The sequence below is a fragment of the Seriola aureovittata genome, chromosome 16 (assembly GCF_021018895.1).
Source record: "Seriola aureovittata isolate HTS-2021-v1 ecotype China chromosome 16, ASM2101889v1, whole genome shotgun sequence".
In the NCBI taxonomy this organism is placed as follows: Eukaryota; Metazoa; Chordata; class Actinopteri; order Carangiformes; family Carangidae; genus Seriola; species Seriola aureovittata.
Window position 1 is genome coordinate 7,856,808 of NC_079379.1, and position 15,631 is coordinate 7,872,438.

The following is a 15,631-nucleotide window of genomic DNA, read 5'->3' on the forward strand; positions in this document are numbered from 1 at the left end:
CACTTACCTACTAAAATAAAGGTTTTTTCACACAATCATAAAAGGAGATTGTTTTTATTTTTACTTCATATAATCACATATTATGATTAGTGTTCTTAAAAGATCTTGCTGACTTGCAACTTTGCGAATATTAACCACAATTTTTGGCAAAACAATCCTGCTGTGAAACATCTTCCAGCAACAGATATCTGTTACTCCTCAGACAGGATTTTATACAACAGTTAGTAAAAAAGCAGATCAGAGTGTTTCAGTTACAATAAGCCAAAAAAGCTCCCATCAGTCCTCCACAGGTGTTGTTCTCCGAGTCAAAGCTTCTTCTTCAGGTCCTCCAACTGTGTGTCTGACTTGTCCATTTTCTCCTATAAACTATAAACACATTGTTTCTAACAGCGACATTGGGGATAATAAAGCTGAATTTGTAGCCAAACAGCAGCATCCATTTTTTTCTTCATTCACACAGCCTTTGTGTGAGTAGTGTTCAGGCTCCAGCTTTTATCAAGCTCCTCAGAGGAAATGTGTCTTTACTGCCTCCATGTTCTCAGGTTTGTGTGTTCGGTTCGACACTGGAGATAAATGTAACACCTCAGCCTGCTCTCCAGGTCGACCTGTTCCCTCCAGAGGATTGTTTCTTTGCTCTGATCCGAATCAGTGGATAAGTTGGTGTTTTTTTCCTTCTTTTTTTTTTCTTTTTTATATTTTAAATGGGTAAAAATCTTATTTCATTGTCCAACTGTGTGTGTGAACTTAGGACATTTAGACCCTCTCACAACTTAGTCTTGTTCATGTCGGTTAATTCAGTCAATACTTTCCCCAATGCTGCGTTCATGAACTGACCCCTTAATCAATACTTCCTTGTGTTCAGTCATGTGGCTCTGCCCCGTCCAACTAACATTCGTCCGAGCTCACTCAAAGTGAAGCTGGTGATGTGAACGACACAAAAACTGAGGCTCGTTGAGTTTTCAGCCCCTAAAAACGGAGACTTTTCGAAACACAGCGCTGACCCTGTTTTAGTTTGTTAACTCTGGGGTTGTGTTGTGATCTGGACGGACAAAAGCCATGAAGAGAGCACAACTCAAAAGAAGAGAGAAACCGATAAGAGACAAAAGAATCATTCAATATCCATAATTGAGGTAAAAGTTTGAAATAATCATGATACTGATTTGAAGTCATATCACCCAGCCCTAACAGACCATCTGTCATAGTGAGACTGGCCATCAGGAGCACTGGGAGGAATCCTGCCACATCGGTGGGCCAGTGGACCATCAACAAAATCAATGAATTCTCTTTACCGTCCCTCTCTGTGTGTCTGTCATTCGGTGTGCACAGAGCTGCTGCGTACATGTACAGGCTGAGTCAACACTCACCGACGGGAGCTGATCAATGAGGGTCATCTGTTCGACACAAAGTGACACAAGTTATTCATGTGTCACAAAGTAGAGGAGCACCGTTTACAGCTGGTATTATTTACCAGGCTACTCCCCAGTCAGCTACAGCCACAAATACAACCGAGTCTGTGGGAAACACTGTTGATCAACTGAATCACTGTTATTTATCACAATCTAATAAATATCCTTAATGGCACGAGTCTGAGAAGCTTGATAAACGTGGGCTAGTATATGGCTGCATCCCAAAACCACCTCACTGACTCAGAGGTCCTCTCTCCTCCTGACTGATGGACCATCACGATGTGTTCGACGGTTCCACGCTGTCAACGCCATCCTTCTCTTTGCCTGATAAAGTGTCTGGAGACTTGGTCACCTGACCATCTGCTGTGTGCAGCTTCATATGTCTCTTTAGATGTCCCGTAACAGTAAAACATTTGCCACAGACGGAGCAGCTGAATGGTTTCTCTCCTGTGTGGATTCTCATGTGAATCTTCAGGCTGCCCTTTTGGGCACAACTTTTGCCGCAGACGTTGCAGCTGAATGGTTTCTCTCCTGTGTGCACTCTCATGTGTTTGGTCAAGTCTCCTTTCTCGGCACAGCACTTTCCGCAGAATGGACAACTAAACGGTTTCTCTCCCGTGTGGACTCTCATGTGTTTCTTCAGGTCTGTTTTCTGAGCACAACCTTTACCACAGACAGAGCAGCTGAAGGGTTTCTCCCCTGTGTGGTACTTCATGTGTCTGTTGAGGTGTTCTTTAACATGAAAACTTTTATTGCACACTGAGCAGGTAAATGGCTTCTCTCCTGTGTGGATTCTCATGTGTCTGGTCATGTTTCCCCTCCCGCTGAAATTCTTCCCACAGAATAAGCAGCTGTAAGGTTGCTCTCCAGTGTGACATCTCATGTGTGCCGTTAACGACCCACTGTCTTTAAATGATTTATCACAACCTGTGCAGGGAAATGGTCTCTCTCCCGTGTGGTCTCTGATGTGTCTGTTCAAGTTCCCCTTAAGACTAAATCTTTTACCACAATAGGAGCAAGGAAACGGTCTGTCCTTCATCAAAGATCCAATATCAGTCTCAGCTTCACTGCTTTTAACCACCTCTACACCTGACTGAGCTTCATTGGATTGTGTCCAATCACAATCACTGTCATCAGTCTCAGTAGATTCTAGAGAATTGTCTTCACTAACAGGTTGTAAATGTCTGTCTGGATCTGAGTTCCTGTCTGGTCCTGGTCCTCCACCGTCCTCTCCATCAGCCTCTGTCTCCATGTGTTCAGTTGAGCTGCTGGCTGGAGGCTCTGCCTCTCTGTTCTCCTCAGTCTGACTCTGATGAAGCTGTGAGGACTGAGCTTTCTCTTCATCATCATCATCTTCACACTTCACAGGAACAGGAGTGAATGTGAACTTGGTGATATCAGCCTCCTCCGGTCCTTGAAGCTGCTCTCCCTCCTGACTGGTCCAGAGTTCCTCCTGTTCCTCTTTAATGTGAGGGGCCTCTGGGTCGTCCTGGTCCTCCTGGTCCAGACTGGAGATCCACTCCTGCTGCTCAGGGGGAAGCTCCTCGGTCCTGATCAGAAGCTGATGGACGTCTGCAGGACATGCTGAAACACAGACACACACATTGTGGAAAACACAAGTTTATGACTTTTCAAGCCACTGCAGATACAACAAATGCAGTTTCCTGAAGGATTTTAAAAACTCATTCAACAGCGACTCTTGTCCTGTGACGCTGCCACTGCATTTTGACATCACTCAGTTTGTTGTTGGCGCAGCTGATGAACAGATCTACAGCTGTGAAACTGGACTAAATTTAGTTTCAAAGTTTAGATGATTCTGTTTTCAATATGTAAAAGCTTCTGCTGCAGTGATTTCTTGGTACAAACACTGAAAGTGAAATCACACACATATATTAAAGTGATCCTGTACATGTTTACAGGGGAGGTGTCACCACAGGCTCAGCCCAGGTGTGTCCGTAGTGGAAGGACTTCATCTTCTCTGATCCAGTTTTAGCCACAGGCTTACTTTTTTTTTCCTTTACTCTAGTCGTTTGCCAGAAGAATTTATCCAGTTTTAAGCCACATTTCTATAATAAACTTTTTACACCTTGCTCATTTTCAACTATGTATTTTAACCAAATGAAAGATTTTAGTCATTGAACACCTGGATCTTAAGTTATCAGAGAAAAAGCTGAGTAAATGTTAGACATCTCAGCTCCCAGCTCCTCAGAGACGTCCTGTGTCCTCTGACTTTAAATGTGAAACTGTTTTATTCAGCGTTTCTACTGGGTATAATCACCTCGTCTGTTTGTTCTGGAGAGGAGCAGACCTCTGTGGATAATTCAGCTCCAGGTAAAAACCTCCTGAGCGACTGACACTGAAGGAATCCAAACCAGGAGAAGCTGACAATAATGGTGGTGAGGACAACAACTCCCATGATCCCACGCTACTTCACAACATCCTACTTCACTTCAGCCCTGATATCAGCTGTGACTGAGCTGCTGAGTTTGACATATAACTCTTCACCTTCACTGGTTAATTTTTTATTTTAAGACATTTTCTATCAGTGATTTGTTTCCTGGTCAAACAGTTGCATCATTTTAAACATGCTATAAACAGACACAACAGCTCTTATCTTATTAAATCTTCCTTATCCTGCAACTCTTCAACAGTTATTACACCAATAAAATTGAGCTGTAATGATTAGTCAATTGGTTGATTGATTATTTCATAAACATAAAATTAAATCAGAAACTATTTTGATCATTGATTAATAGTTTCCAGTAATAAATCCCAGACATTTGCAACTTCTCAAATGTGAGTTTCTGATGCTTCTCTTCATCAAGTCTGACATGATCTCCACATCTGGATGTTCCCAGATGTTTGATAGAGACTTGATCTGCACATGTGAAAAGTTAAACTGAGGTTTCTCGATGTTGAGAATGAAGAAAGAGAGAAAAAATAAAAATCAGCAGATGAACTGATGATGAAAGCTGCTGTCAACAAATAATCATCAATGGTCTGTTAGGATGTAAAAACTACAGCTCCCATGAGGCTTTGCTGGCGATGCATTGTCTAAGACTTATGGGAGTTGTGGTTGTTACCTGGTAACAGTGTTTTTGTTGTTCTCTTTGTGTTTAATTCAGTCGTTTTCATGTGTTTCTGTCCTGTGATGTAGTTTTCATCAGTTTGACTCTGAAACACGTTTCAGCTCAGTAAAAACCTTCAGGTAGCTGGGCCATGCTAGCTGACATTAGCATGTGTGCTGATTCGGGTGCAGCGAGGGACACTGACCTGCTCTGTGCAGTTTGACTTCGGGCTTCAGCACAGCATCGAGCAGCCTCCTCTGGCGGCAGATCTCTCGCTCCGACCGCTCCACTCTGTCTTCGTACTCCGCCACGGTTTCCTCAAACAGACCGACGATCTCCTCCGCCGCCGCCGTTAGCCGCTCGGTGAGCAGCGCTCTCAGCGCCGGGACTTCAGCCGGTTCTTCTCTTTTCTCCACCTGTAGGAGAAAGTCTTCAGCGGCAGCGCTCATCCGCTCATGGACCGACACCCGCAGCAGCTGCACAGCGCACATTTTACCCCTTTTCTGCGCAACTTGAGCTTCCAGCGAACAAAGAGAGGCAGCGGGGAGGTAAACAGAGACACCGAGTTCCGCGTCGACGACAGTTCGCTCAGAGGAGAGCGAAGCGACGACAGCGAACAGCGAGCTCTGCTGGACTGGAGGAGGAAGACGTAAACACAGACGTTTGACTGAGGCTGACTGGTAGAAGTGGAGGAACATCACATCACTGACTGAGAAAATACTCCATTATCAAACATATAGTTTATTATATCACTGGATCATAATCACTGATACACCAACTCTACTTTATTCTGCCGGTAGAGTCTGACACACACCTGACCAGGTGTTTACAGTTTATCAGAAACACCTGTACAGTCAGATCTGACATTAACATCCACCTTCTCATAATACTTCATGTCATGTCGTCCAGTAAGACAACACCTTTAAGTTAACATTATCTTTACACACTGTGAATATATCACACAGAACATTTCTTCTTCTTTGCTGTATAAACTATATATAATAATAATAATGCTTACCACTATTTACTGCTCTTTACTGCTTTTTGTTCCTCAGCTGTCTATTCTTACTTGCTGTTACTAATTCTTTGTCCACATGAACTTCAGTCTGATTCTGAAACTTAGTAATAACATGTAGTCAAATTTTCACATTTCTGACACCTGAACATATTAGCCTTATTAGGATTGAAGCCACTGTGTTGTATTACATCGGGCCGGACAGGTGTACCTAATAAAATGCCTGCTCAATGTATTAAGTCTGTTTTCCTAACACTCACACAGACGCTAAAACAGTAAGTGAAGTCAAATGATATTAGTGATTTATTAATTGTTTCAGTGATTCTCATGTTTGTTTTGTTTCACTGAACTGAATCAAAACAAGACATTTGAAGACGTCACTTAACATTTTTAAGACATTTTTAAGATTTTATTTTCACACAATTAATCAACTGATTGACACAATTATCTGCAAATTAACTGAACCTGACAATAATCGTTAAACTTTACTTACCACACAGAGGTCAGGTTTCTGACTTTTCTCACAGTCTTCAGTCTGACCAACAGATATTTCAGAGACCAATAATTGACTGATTGATCAGAGTCAATCGACCAAAAATGTCCCTTTATTCTCAGAGCATGTGAAACCGGATGTCAGATCCGTTTCAAATAACCACAGAAAGTCAGACAAAAAATATGAAATGTTTTTACTTTCACTATTTTTTTTACATGATTCATTTTCAAACCTCCAACACCAGAATTCCTGTTTTTCTCTCTTGAGAAATATTTTAGTTTAAAATTGAGACTTTGTGATTTTGTAGACAAACAAACTCTCAGGGTGTTGAAAACCAGTGTTTGTTTAAGACTCTGAGCCTTTGATTTAAAAACATGAATGAAATTATTATTCAGACTTTTGTGAAATAGAAGGAAGTGACGCTTTTAAAAAAAGAAATGTTTACTTTTTATAACTGAGCTGTAACTAACTTTTCTTTTCATTCTAATGTTTCTACTTTATTATTATATTATTATATATTATTATTACCACAGGAACTTTTCCAGACACTCTGGAACTGTTTGTTTTTGACTAAATCTAAACATGAATCTGTTTTCAGTTTTCATTCATGTTCCTCATGTTCATTCATTCATGGACAAAGACACAAAGCAAAGGTGATATTTATCACCTGTTGAGAGAGAGACAGGTAAGACAGGAGTTTCTTCTCAGGCTGCCACACTGACTCCTCTCATCCTCCTCTCACAGTGAATCCACTGAAACATGTTTTAATCAGTTTCATGGTTTAAAGTTATTACAGAGGGAATTCTGCTGCTGTTAATAAAACCCTGTGAGACCCAGCAACCTTTTCTGATGAGGAAACTAACAGTTTCACCCCTCCACCCATGACTCAGTCCAGCTGCTTATAAAACCTCTGATCAGGACAAACATTCATAGAGATTTTCACATTAACATGAAGGAGTAGATCCTCTAACACATATTTGCACTTTCCAGCCAAACTCTTATTAAAGAGTGTGTGTAAATACACATTTCTATTTGTTGTTATTCTGTGTGACACACAATAAAGGTTTTTGATTCTGATGACAGGAAATTAAGTTTCATTTGTATTAGCTCACATGTTGTACATCAGGAATTTTACTGTATATTTTTTCATCCACAGTTGGCATCAGATTCTTACATTTTTACTGTCTGGGGATTGTTTAACCTTTGAGTTTCATCGTTTATTAAACAATATTAAAATGTTAGTGCATCAGGATGATTGAGATAATAACTACATTACAGTGATGTGTTCAGTCAGCTGCACGCTGTGTGTTAATCTGATCTCAGTTCACACTGGATGAAAAGTTTCAGGTTGACGGTCAGATTGTTGTGGTTTTTTATGCAGAAGTGACTCCATGTATTTTCAGGAATGACACTATGCACCACATTACATAAATGTTCTGGTCATTTAACATTAAACTTTTGACCTCTCTGTGGTTTCCAGCAGTGATAAATATCACCTTCGCTTTGTGTCTCCTTCTAGAAATCATGTCTGAATGAAGCTGATGAACATGAATTTAAAAGTCTTCTCAGTCTGAAAAAACAGCATTGATTCAACAAATAAATACAGATTCATGTTTGAGTAGAGAGCAGTAGACTGGCTCCGTGTTACATCATGTTTTGTTCTTTCAGTGGAAATGAGACATGAGGAGCCACAGGAACTAAACTGGAAACTTTGCGTGTTTTTCTTTGTGCTTCTGCTGCATCTTAAGAAGTAGGAAAATCCTGTAAGTTAGTCCATCACCCTCCAGAGCAGCTCCACCCTGACACCAGTTGGTGGAGACCAGGAACCAATTCTGTTCCCTGGTTCTTGCGGTGGAACTGCGGGTCAGGTACCAAAGTTCCTAAAAAAAATTCCAAGGCTCCAGGAAAAGTTCCTCCAGCTGAAATCAACGTTTGAGACTACTTAGGAGAAAAGTAGAAAAGGGGCTTCATGGATAAAACATTAGAAAGAGTGATTCCGTGACTGTAGGTGAGTCCACCTGCCGCAGTTCATCACAGCTGGATGAAGTCAGTGTGAACTCCTTCCTGTCGTTTCATGTTCGGTGTCACAGCTGAGTCTTTGGCGGCTCGTTCTCCCGTGTGGACCTTCATGTGCGAGTCCACCGAGCGCTTCTCCTGGTAGCTCTTCCCGCAGACCCGGCAGCTGTAGGGTTTCTCCCCGGTGTGAGTCAGCATGTGTCTCTTCAGGTCGATCTTCTGGACAAAGCCTTTGTTGCAGAGCTGGCAGCTGAATGGTTTCTCCTTCTTGTGGAACCTCTCATGTGTCTCCAGTGAGATCTTCTGGCGAAACCTCTTCCCACAGAGGCTGCAGATGAACGGCTTCTCACCCGTGTGGATCCTCATGTGGGAGTCCAGGTTGCCGATCTGGCGGAAGTTCTTCCCGCAGACCCTGCAGGTGTACGGTTTCTCCCCAGTGTGGATCCTTTTGTGCACATCCAGATGCTGGCTCATGGTGAACTTTTTGCCACAGACATCGCAGGAGTAAATCCTCGGCTTCCCACCTGTGTGGCTCTTGATGTGTCTCTTCAGGACGGTATTTTCAATGAAAGTCTTCCCGCAGAACTCGCAGATGTACGGCCTCTCGCCGGCATGCAGCTTCATGTGTCGCTCCAGAGACCCTTTTCTCGGGAAGTCCTTACCGCAGTCTTTGCACCTGAAGGGTTTCTGGCCAGTGTGTGTCCTCATGTGGATCTCCATGTCCCTGAAGCTGATGCCGCAGATGTCGCAGATCCTGCTGGTTTCTCGGTGGCTCTGGATGTGGATCTGCAGACTCTCTGAGGACTCTGACTGCTCTCCACAGACGCCACAGCAATATTCAGGATCGTTTAAATGAGTCTCAGCGTGCCGCACAAAGTTCCCTTTATTGTGAAAGGCGTTCCCACATACCTTGCAGCAGTGGGAGGGAGTCAGACTCGGTTTCCTGCGTCTGCTCCTGACGGCAGGCTGGTCAGTGGACTCGTGGCTCCGAATGTGTCGCCTCAGCTCGGTGCTCTTTGCAAAACCTTTCCTGCAGACTTTGCAGCTGAACGGCATCTGTCCATCGTGGGCCTTCATGTGTCGCTCCAGAGAGCCAGCGTGGCTGAAGTCTTTCCGGCAGACGGTGCACCTGAACGGCTTCTCTGCCGTGTGGATCCTCATGTGCGTCACCATGTTGCCCTTCTGGTTGAAGCCTTTTCCACAGACATGGCAGTTGAAGGGTTTCTCTCCAGTGTGCAGCCTCAGGTGCGTCTCCTGAGCTCGGATTGAGGGGAACTTCTTGCCGCAGACGTCGCAGGTCCTGCTGCTGTCGCGGTGAGTTTGAAGGTGAAGCTTCAGACCATCACTGGACTCCAAATATTCACCGCACAGACCGCACAGACACTCTGCCTCCTTTGAGTGTTTCTCTACATGTTTCATCAAAAAGCCTTTCCTGTCGAAGGATTTCCCACACACTCTGCAGCAGTGAGTTGTCGCCTCTTCGTCGTCTTCTTCCTCCTCACCATCAGGATCATCTGGAGAGGCTGGTTGGTGGTCTGGTTCAGAGATGGTCTCTGGTCTGGAGGACGTACCAGGTAGAGGCTCCTTCAGTCGGGTGTCCGGCTTCAGGTGTTTTCCATCAGTGAGACTTCGGACACCGACCGACAGGCACAACTCTGCAGAGAAAATACACTGAAATAAGTTCATTTAAATCATCAGATCATTGAAAATGTTTCAATCCTCACATTATTCATTTTCATGATGATTACTCTTGATTAATTGACTGATCCTTTGTCTGGAAAATATCAGGAAACAATGACACTTTTTCAAATGTCTTGTTCTGTCCAATCCAGATTCAGTTTAATATAACTGAATTTCATTTCAATCAACAAATCAATAAATCAACTGACCGTTACAGCACGGGTGCTCAGAAAGAACACAAACAAGTAAAATGATCAATTGAATATCGTGGAAGACAAAAAACAGCAGATCATCAAAGGTAGGAAGCTGGGCCAATGTTTACAGACAAGCAATCTACCTTCAAAATTGTTTCAAATTCATCGGTCAGATCTTAAATTTGAACACAAGCAGCTGAATAAAGATTTAAATCTGATCAATATTTTAAATCTGATGTGAGATGAGTTTGTGATTATTGCTGCTACAGACACATTTCAATCAGGATCAAAACAGTGCTCAGGTCTGATACTCAGTCACATGAACCCATTAGCAGGACAGACAGCGTTCGACCTCACAGGACTGATAAAGTTTCAGATATGTTGAAAGTGTGTATGATAGACTGGAAACATTACAACAGACCTGAAGCTACTGAAGGGTAAACGAAAGGAAGAAACTGATGTTTTTTAAAAGCATAAATTTTTCCTCTGAACCCTGAACAAGGTTTAAATAAACAGGAATAAGAGTGTTTGACTGACTGCTCCACACACTCAGGTCTCAGGCTGAGTAATGGGGTTGTACAGCATCGCTGCAACAGAGACTGATTGAATATTTCTTTATTATGGTCGTTGATATACACATATATTCATATATAGACAGAATATATATGTGTATGTATACAAAATAAAACAATTTGTTAATAGTGAAAATAAACAAATGAATAGATAAATAAATAATTAAATATACGCACACGCTAACGTCATGGTTAGGATCGGATTTTATTCATCAGAAACTCTCACTGAATCAATTTGAACCGTGGACTTAAAAATATAGTGGATCTAAATGGTTTATGAACTAACAGAAAATCCAGTTTCACTCCTGAACATAAAATAAAATACAGACAGAAAATACAGTATAAACTGTCCTTACACTCACTGATGAAGACCGTGTGATGTGGTTGAAAGCTCTTCATATAAAGTTATCAAATGAACCCTGGTGTGTGCCCTGTGTCCTCCACGTGCAGTCTGTTGTTGAATCTTTATCTGGAGACTGACCTGTCCTGTCTGCTCCGGGTTCTGGTCTCGGACTGTCCCCGGGCCCCTCTGGTTCTCTGTCGATCGTCCTGGTGGCTCTGAACGCGGTGAAGATCTCCTCCACGGCCGCGGAGATCCGCTCCGTGACCAGCTCCCTCAGCTGCTCTAGCTCCGCCTGTCCGCGCTCCTTCAGCAGCCAGAAGATGTGGTCCGCGGCCGCCGCCAGCCGCTGGTCGATTACGGCTCTCAGGCTCCGGGTCTCGGTGCTTTTGGACCGTTTTTTGGACATATTTGCCAGAACAAAGACCAGAATGTAAACAATGCGAGGACGCTTCCGGGATCCCCGAGCCAGCGTCTTTGCGTAGAGACGTCGACGTTGCGTACTTTCAGACACTACGTCATCTCTGCGTCAGCAGGAACGTGGTTCCAGGATAACGTGGTCCTACATGCACATAGAAACTCCATTTTTGAAAACATTTCGTAGTCGTCCTGAATTTTCGCTTTTTACGTCATCGGTTTAACGTGTTTTTGGATTTTTAATTGTTCGGTTCGTTTGTCGTGAGAACGCAGCTTTTTTTTAATGCTTCACCTGGTAGGAACTCCAATCCAGACTCCATTTAAAAATAGTTTAATGTTTCCTTACTAATCGTATACGGTACATAACTGTAAAACAATAAATCTTTTAGTCACTTATTAATGACTAACCATAAATTTGGATAATACCCATGAGCATTTTAATGTAGTAAATTTGTACTATTTAAAAGCTGTTAACGGTGCTCTTCGGCTCTCCTCGTCACACACTGAAATCAGCTTCGATTCGATAGTTAAGGGGGAAATTAAGGGAAACCTAACAGTGTTGAGGGTCCTTACTGCTGAGAATGGGTGTTAAGAGATTATGGTTAAAGCCTTAACAACAAGGAGGAGGACGAGGAAGAAGAAGCAAGAAACAGAGATCTCACTGTTTCTTTTCACATCCAGACCACATTGGACCAGGTCTAGATAAAACCACTAGACTTTGACTGGTCAAATCTGGGCTAGATTCTCCCAGACAGGCCAAATGCTTAAAAACACAGTTTCAGATTTGTGAAATTCTATTTGTAAAAATAAAATTAGAAAAGAAAGAGAGCGACATCAGGCCAGTTCCAGTTCAAAAACCAGTGGACTGAATTCAGTTGAAACAGATACAGATATTTTTAAGAAAGTGTCTTTTCCTTAAATTACTGTGTGTCTTTGTCTGATGTTTCAGGTCGATGTTGACATGACTTCAACTGGGAGTAAACACTGACAACACCTGAGTCCTCTCAGCAGCTGAGATGCCTTCTTATGAAAAGAAGAAGAAGAAGAAGAAGAAGAAGAACAGTGTACCTGAGAGATGGTTGGACTACGTTCCTATAGGACAGAGGATACCAGGGACTCGGTTCATCACCTTCAAGGTGCCTTTGAAACCGTCTCTGAACTGCCAGGTCCCAGCATCAGAATCCTTCGGTCTCTGGGACCTGCTGGACTGTCTTGAGAGTCAGAACCAGGAGCTGGGTCTGATCATCGACCTCACCTTCACCACAAAGTACTACAGACTGACCGACGTCCCACAGTCCTGGTCTTACATCAAGATCCTCACTAAGGGTCACCAGGTTCCCTCTGACGCAGCCATCCTGAGCTTCAAACGGGCAGTGAGACAGTTCCTGAAGGAGAACCAGGACAATGACAAGCTGATTGGAGTCCACTGCACCCATGGCCTGAACCGCACCGGGTACCTGGTCTGCCGATATCTCATAGACGTGGATGGGATGGATCCTCTGAAAGCGGTGGAGCTCTTTAACTCCTGCAGAGGTCATTGCATCGAGAGGCAAAACTACCTCAAAGATCTGCAGCGAGGTACCAAGAGGAGCAACAGCAGCATCGAAGAGCCAGAGGAGGAGGCGGCCAAAGGGCTAGCCGTGGAGAGGCCGCCACAGACCGCATCAGCTGGAGGGGAGAGACAACCATCTGGTGATGACCCTTCAGAGGAGAGTCAACCAGCTGATGAGAAGCAACAGCCCGGTAACAGCCGTCGCCGTAGAAGTCGGCACAGATGTAGAGCAGACCAGAGACCTCCAAAGGGTGGCCCCCTCCCCACAACCCCCTTACTCCCCACACCCCCTTTACTCCCCACACCCCCTTTACTCCCCACACCCCCTTTACTCCCCAAACCCCCTTTACTCCCAACCCCCCCCCCTCTTTCCTATGTCTGGAGACCCCCCCATCACCCTCCAGACCCGTCCCTTCCCTCGGTACAGCTCGAGTCAGCAGCAGGAAACAGTCAACGGAGACGAACAAACTTTAACTGAGTCTCTGCACAGTTGAAAAAGTGGTGCAAATGGGGGGGGGGGGGGGGGGTGTAGATGTCCATGTTTATTTTGATAAAACTGCTGCTTACAGCTGATTGGCTCATCGGCTTCATGTGGACCCGATCACTTCTGTTCTGTCTTTGCCAAAACTAAAAGCTGTAAAAACAGCCACAGCATCTCCACCCCCTGCTGATCAGCTGATTATCAACTGACAGATTCAGGGTCACACACGTTGATTCACGTCACACCTGAATGTCATTGAGCATATTTTCCTGGTCTTTGCTGCTTCCTAACAACCGGCACATGGTGGACAAATTAAGCACGATCATTTAAATCAATGTGTTTGATGAAAAATGTCTGGAGCACACCTGAGAATACACCTGAGAATCTGGACAAATCAGATGTTAATTCGTTTAACTGGAATTAAAATGATTTTTTCTAAGGATCAGAATCTGTCTCCTGGCGTTTGATTTCACCCTCCACAAGGTTCATTTAGTTGCTTGTTCTGGAGCTTTCTATCGTATCAAACACTTTATGGTTGGTTTTGTTTTAAAGTTTGTTCTTACGAGGTTTTAACATCAGACACAGACTGTGTGGCGTGTTTTCTGTTTCAGGACAAATTGAACATTGACACACTGGATGTAAAAGAGAGAGAATCATCTAGAAAAATGTTTTTATTAGAAATCAGCTGAAGACAGAACAGGAACCTTCAGGTTAACTCTGAGCACCAGGAGGTGAACAGTCTCATCTGAACTCTTCATTCATCCAACAGAAACTGTTTCCACACAGACATGAATGAAGCTCAGGACGCTGCTGCAGAGAAGAGAGACAATCTGAGATGTTGAAACTAAATTATAACAAAATACTATGACTTTCTGCAAGAATACTTTTTCTTTTTTGTCTCTCCTTTTCTCTTGTGAAATATAAAAATTAAAATAGATTAAAAAAAAAGAAGAAGAAAAACAGGGCAAAGAATCAACATGTCAACCTTTTCTTCAGTGATGTCACAGTGTGAAGTCAGAAATACAAATCAAGTGTTTATGTCTTCTTTTTCCTCTTCCTCTTGGTTCCCTCCAGACCCACTGGGTCCTGGTTTTTTCCCCGGGGGCAGCACCTGTGTTTTCTCTTCCTCCACACCTGAAGAAAACTCCTCCCACAGTCATTACACCTGTTTGGTTTCTGGTCCTCGTGGACGTTGGTGTTACTGTCGTGGTTTGAGCGACGATGAAAGCGCCTCTCCCTGCCCTGTGTCTTGGTCTGGTTCTCTGGATCCCTCCTCCTCCTGGTGCTCCAATGAGTCTGGATGTGAAGCCTGAGACTGTCGGGGGTCTCAAATTGTTCACCACACAAACCACAGACCTGCTCCGCCTCCTGCAGGTGAGTTTTGACATGTCTGAATAAACACCTGCGAACTTTAAAAGTCCGGCTGCAGACCCTGCAGCTGAGGAGTCCTGCTGGTCTACGACTCGTCTTTGGTTTGAGTCTGTTTAAAGCAGGCCTGGGGTCAGCACATTCATTGCTGTAGTCATCACTGTCTTCAGTCTCTGAAGACAACACCAGCTGGACATCCTGATCTGGATCTGCTGATCCTGGTTCTACCTGAGCAGTCCCGGCATCTGACAGGTCCACTTCCTCACCTGGCCTCACTACACGACTGGAATTGTAGGTGAACTCGATGATTTCAGCCGCATCCAGGTCTTGAAGCTGCTCTTCCTCCTGTTCTTTGACATGTGAGGGCCACAGGTCTGCCTGGTCCTGGTCCTGCTGCTCAGGGTGAACCTCTTCTTTACTTCCCATCAGCTGCTGAGTGAAGGCATCTGCAGGGAAACAAACATTAGAGATCATTAAGTTGGAACAGAATCCGACCCCAGACTGATCCCGAAGCTCATCATCAGCTGACGCACCTTGACTGTTGTCATCTGAGATGCTTCAGCTGTTCCACGGATATAAAAACACCTGCTATAAACATGTCGGCGCCGTGAACCGGGCGGACTCTCAAGTGTGCCCTCACCTGCCGAAGGGACCGCCATGAGAGGTTTGTGGAGCGCGCAGAGCAGCGCGTGCTGGCGAGAGATCACCTCCTGACACAGGGCCGCTTCCTGTTCGTATTTAACGATCGTTTTTTCAAAAGCCGCCAAAATCTCTTCGACCGCCAGGTTCAACCGTTGACTGACGAAGACTCGGAGCTTCTGAACCCGGGACATGTTCAAACCAACAGCGGGGACAGAGAAAATAGAACTGCAAAGACTCACGGACTGCTGCTAAAAGCTAACGATGCTAACAGAGTGTTCCGGTAACAAAAACAACAGGGGGACTTCCGCTGTCCTTCATAATAAAAGTATGAACTACACAGACGTGACCTGAAGAAAATGATAAAAAAGTTTCAAATTATTTCGGTCT

General features: G+C 44.0%; 4 protein-coding genes across 5 annotated transcripts; 1 reads left to right on the top strand and 3 right to left on the bottom strand.

Moving 5' to 3' along the window:
* Window positions 1–38: 38 nt before the first annotated feature.
* On the bottom strand, window positions 39–6,878 carry LOC130184353 (zinc finger protein 260-like). Its single transcript, XM_056400319.1, has 2 exons — window positions 4,680–6,878; window positions 39–2,990 (listed from the first exon to the last, which is right to left on the bottom strand). Exons 1-2 carry the CDS (start codon window positions 5,170–5,172, stop codon window positions 1,681–1,683), a joined length of 1,803 nt encoding a protein of 600 aa, XP_056256294.1. The 5' UTR covers window positions 5,173–6,878; the 3' UTR covers window positions 39–1,680.
* A 154-nt stretch (window positions 6,879–7,032) lies between these two features.
* LOC130184352 (gastrula zinc finger protein XlCGF57.1-like) lies at window positions 7,033–11,193 on the bottom strand. 2 transcript variants are annotated; one of them, XM_056400317.1, is made up of 2 exons: window positions 10,926–11,193; window positions 7,033–9,653 (listed from the first exon to the last, which is right to left on the bottom strand). In XM_056400317.1, exons 1-2 carry the CDS (start codon window positions 11,191–11,193, stop codon window positions 8,014–8,016), a joined length of 1,908 nt encoding a protein of 635 aa, XP_056256292.1. In that variant the 3' UTR covers window positions 7,033–8,013. The 2 variants fall into 2 exon arrangements, with proteins under 2 accessions (XP_056256292.1, XP_056256293.1); XM_056400318.1 differs by having other exon boundaries at window positions 7,033–9,669; window positions 10,926–11,021.
* Window positions 11,194–11,341: 148 nt separating this feature from the next.
* Window positions 11,342–13,682, top strand: LOC130184375 (RNA/RNP complex-1-interacting phosphatase-like). Its single transcript, XM_056400349.1, has 2 exons — window positions 11,342–11,496; window positions 12,151–13,682. Exon 2 carries the CDS (start codon window positions 12,218–12,220, stop codon window positions 13,229–13,231), a length of 1,014 nt encoding a protein of 337 aa, XP_056256324.1. The 5' UTR covers window positions 11,342–11,496; window positions 12,151–12,217; the 3' UTR covers window positions 13,232–13,682.
* A 205-nt stretch (window positions 13,683–13,887) lies between these two features.
* Window positions 13,888–15,560, bottom strand: LOC130184376 (transcriptional repressor CTCF-like). Its single transcript, XM_056400350.1, has 2 exons — window positions 15,243–15,560; window positions 13,888–15,048 (listed from the first exon to the last, which is right to left on the bottom strand). The coding sequence occupies exons 1-2, from the start codon at window positions 15,433–15,435 to the stop codon at window positions 14,270–14,272; spliced, it is 972 nt and encodes a 323-aa protein (XP_056256325.1). The 5' UTR covers window positions 15,436–15,560; the 3' UTR covers window positions 13,888–14,269.
* Window positions 15,561–15,631: the final 71 nt, after the last annotated feature.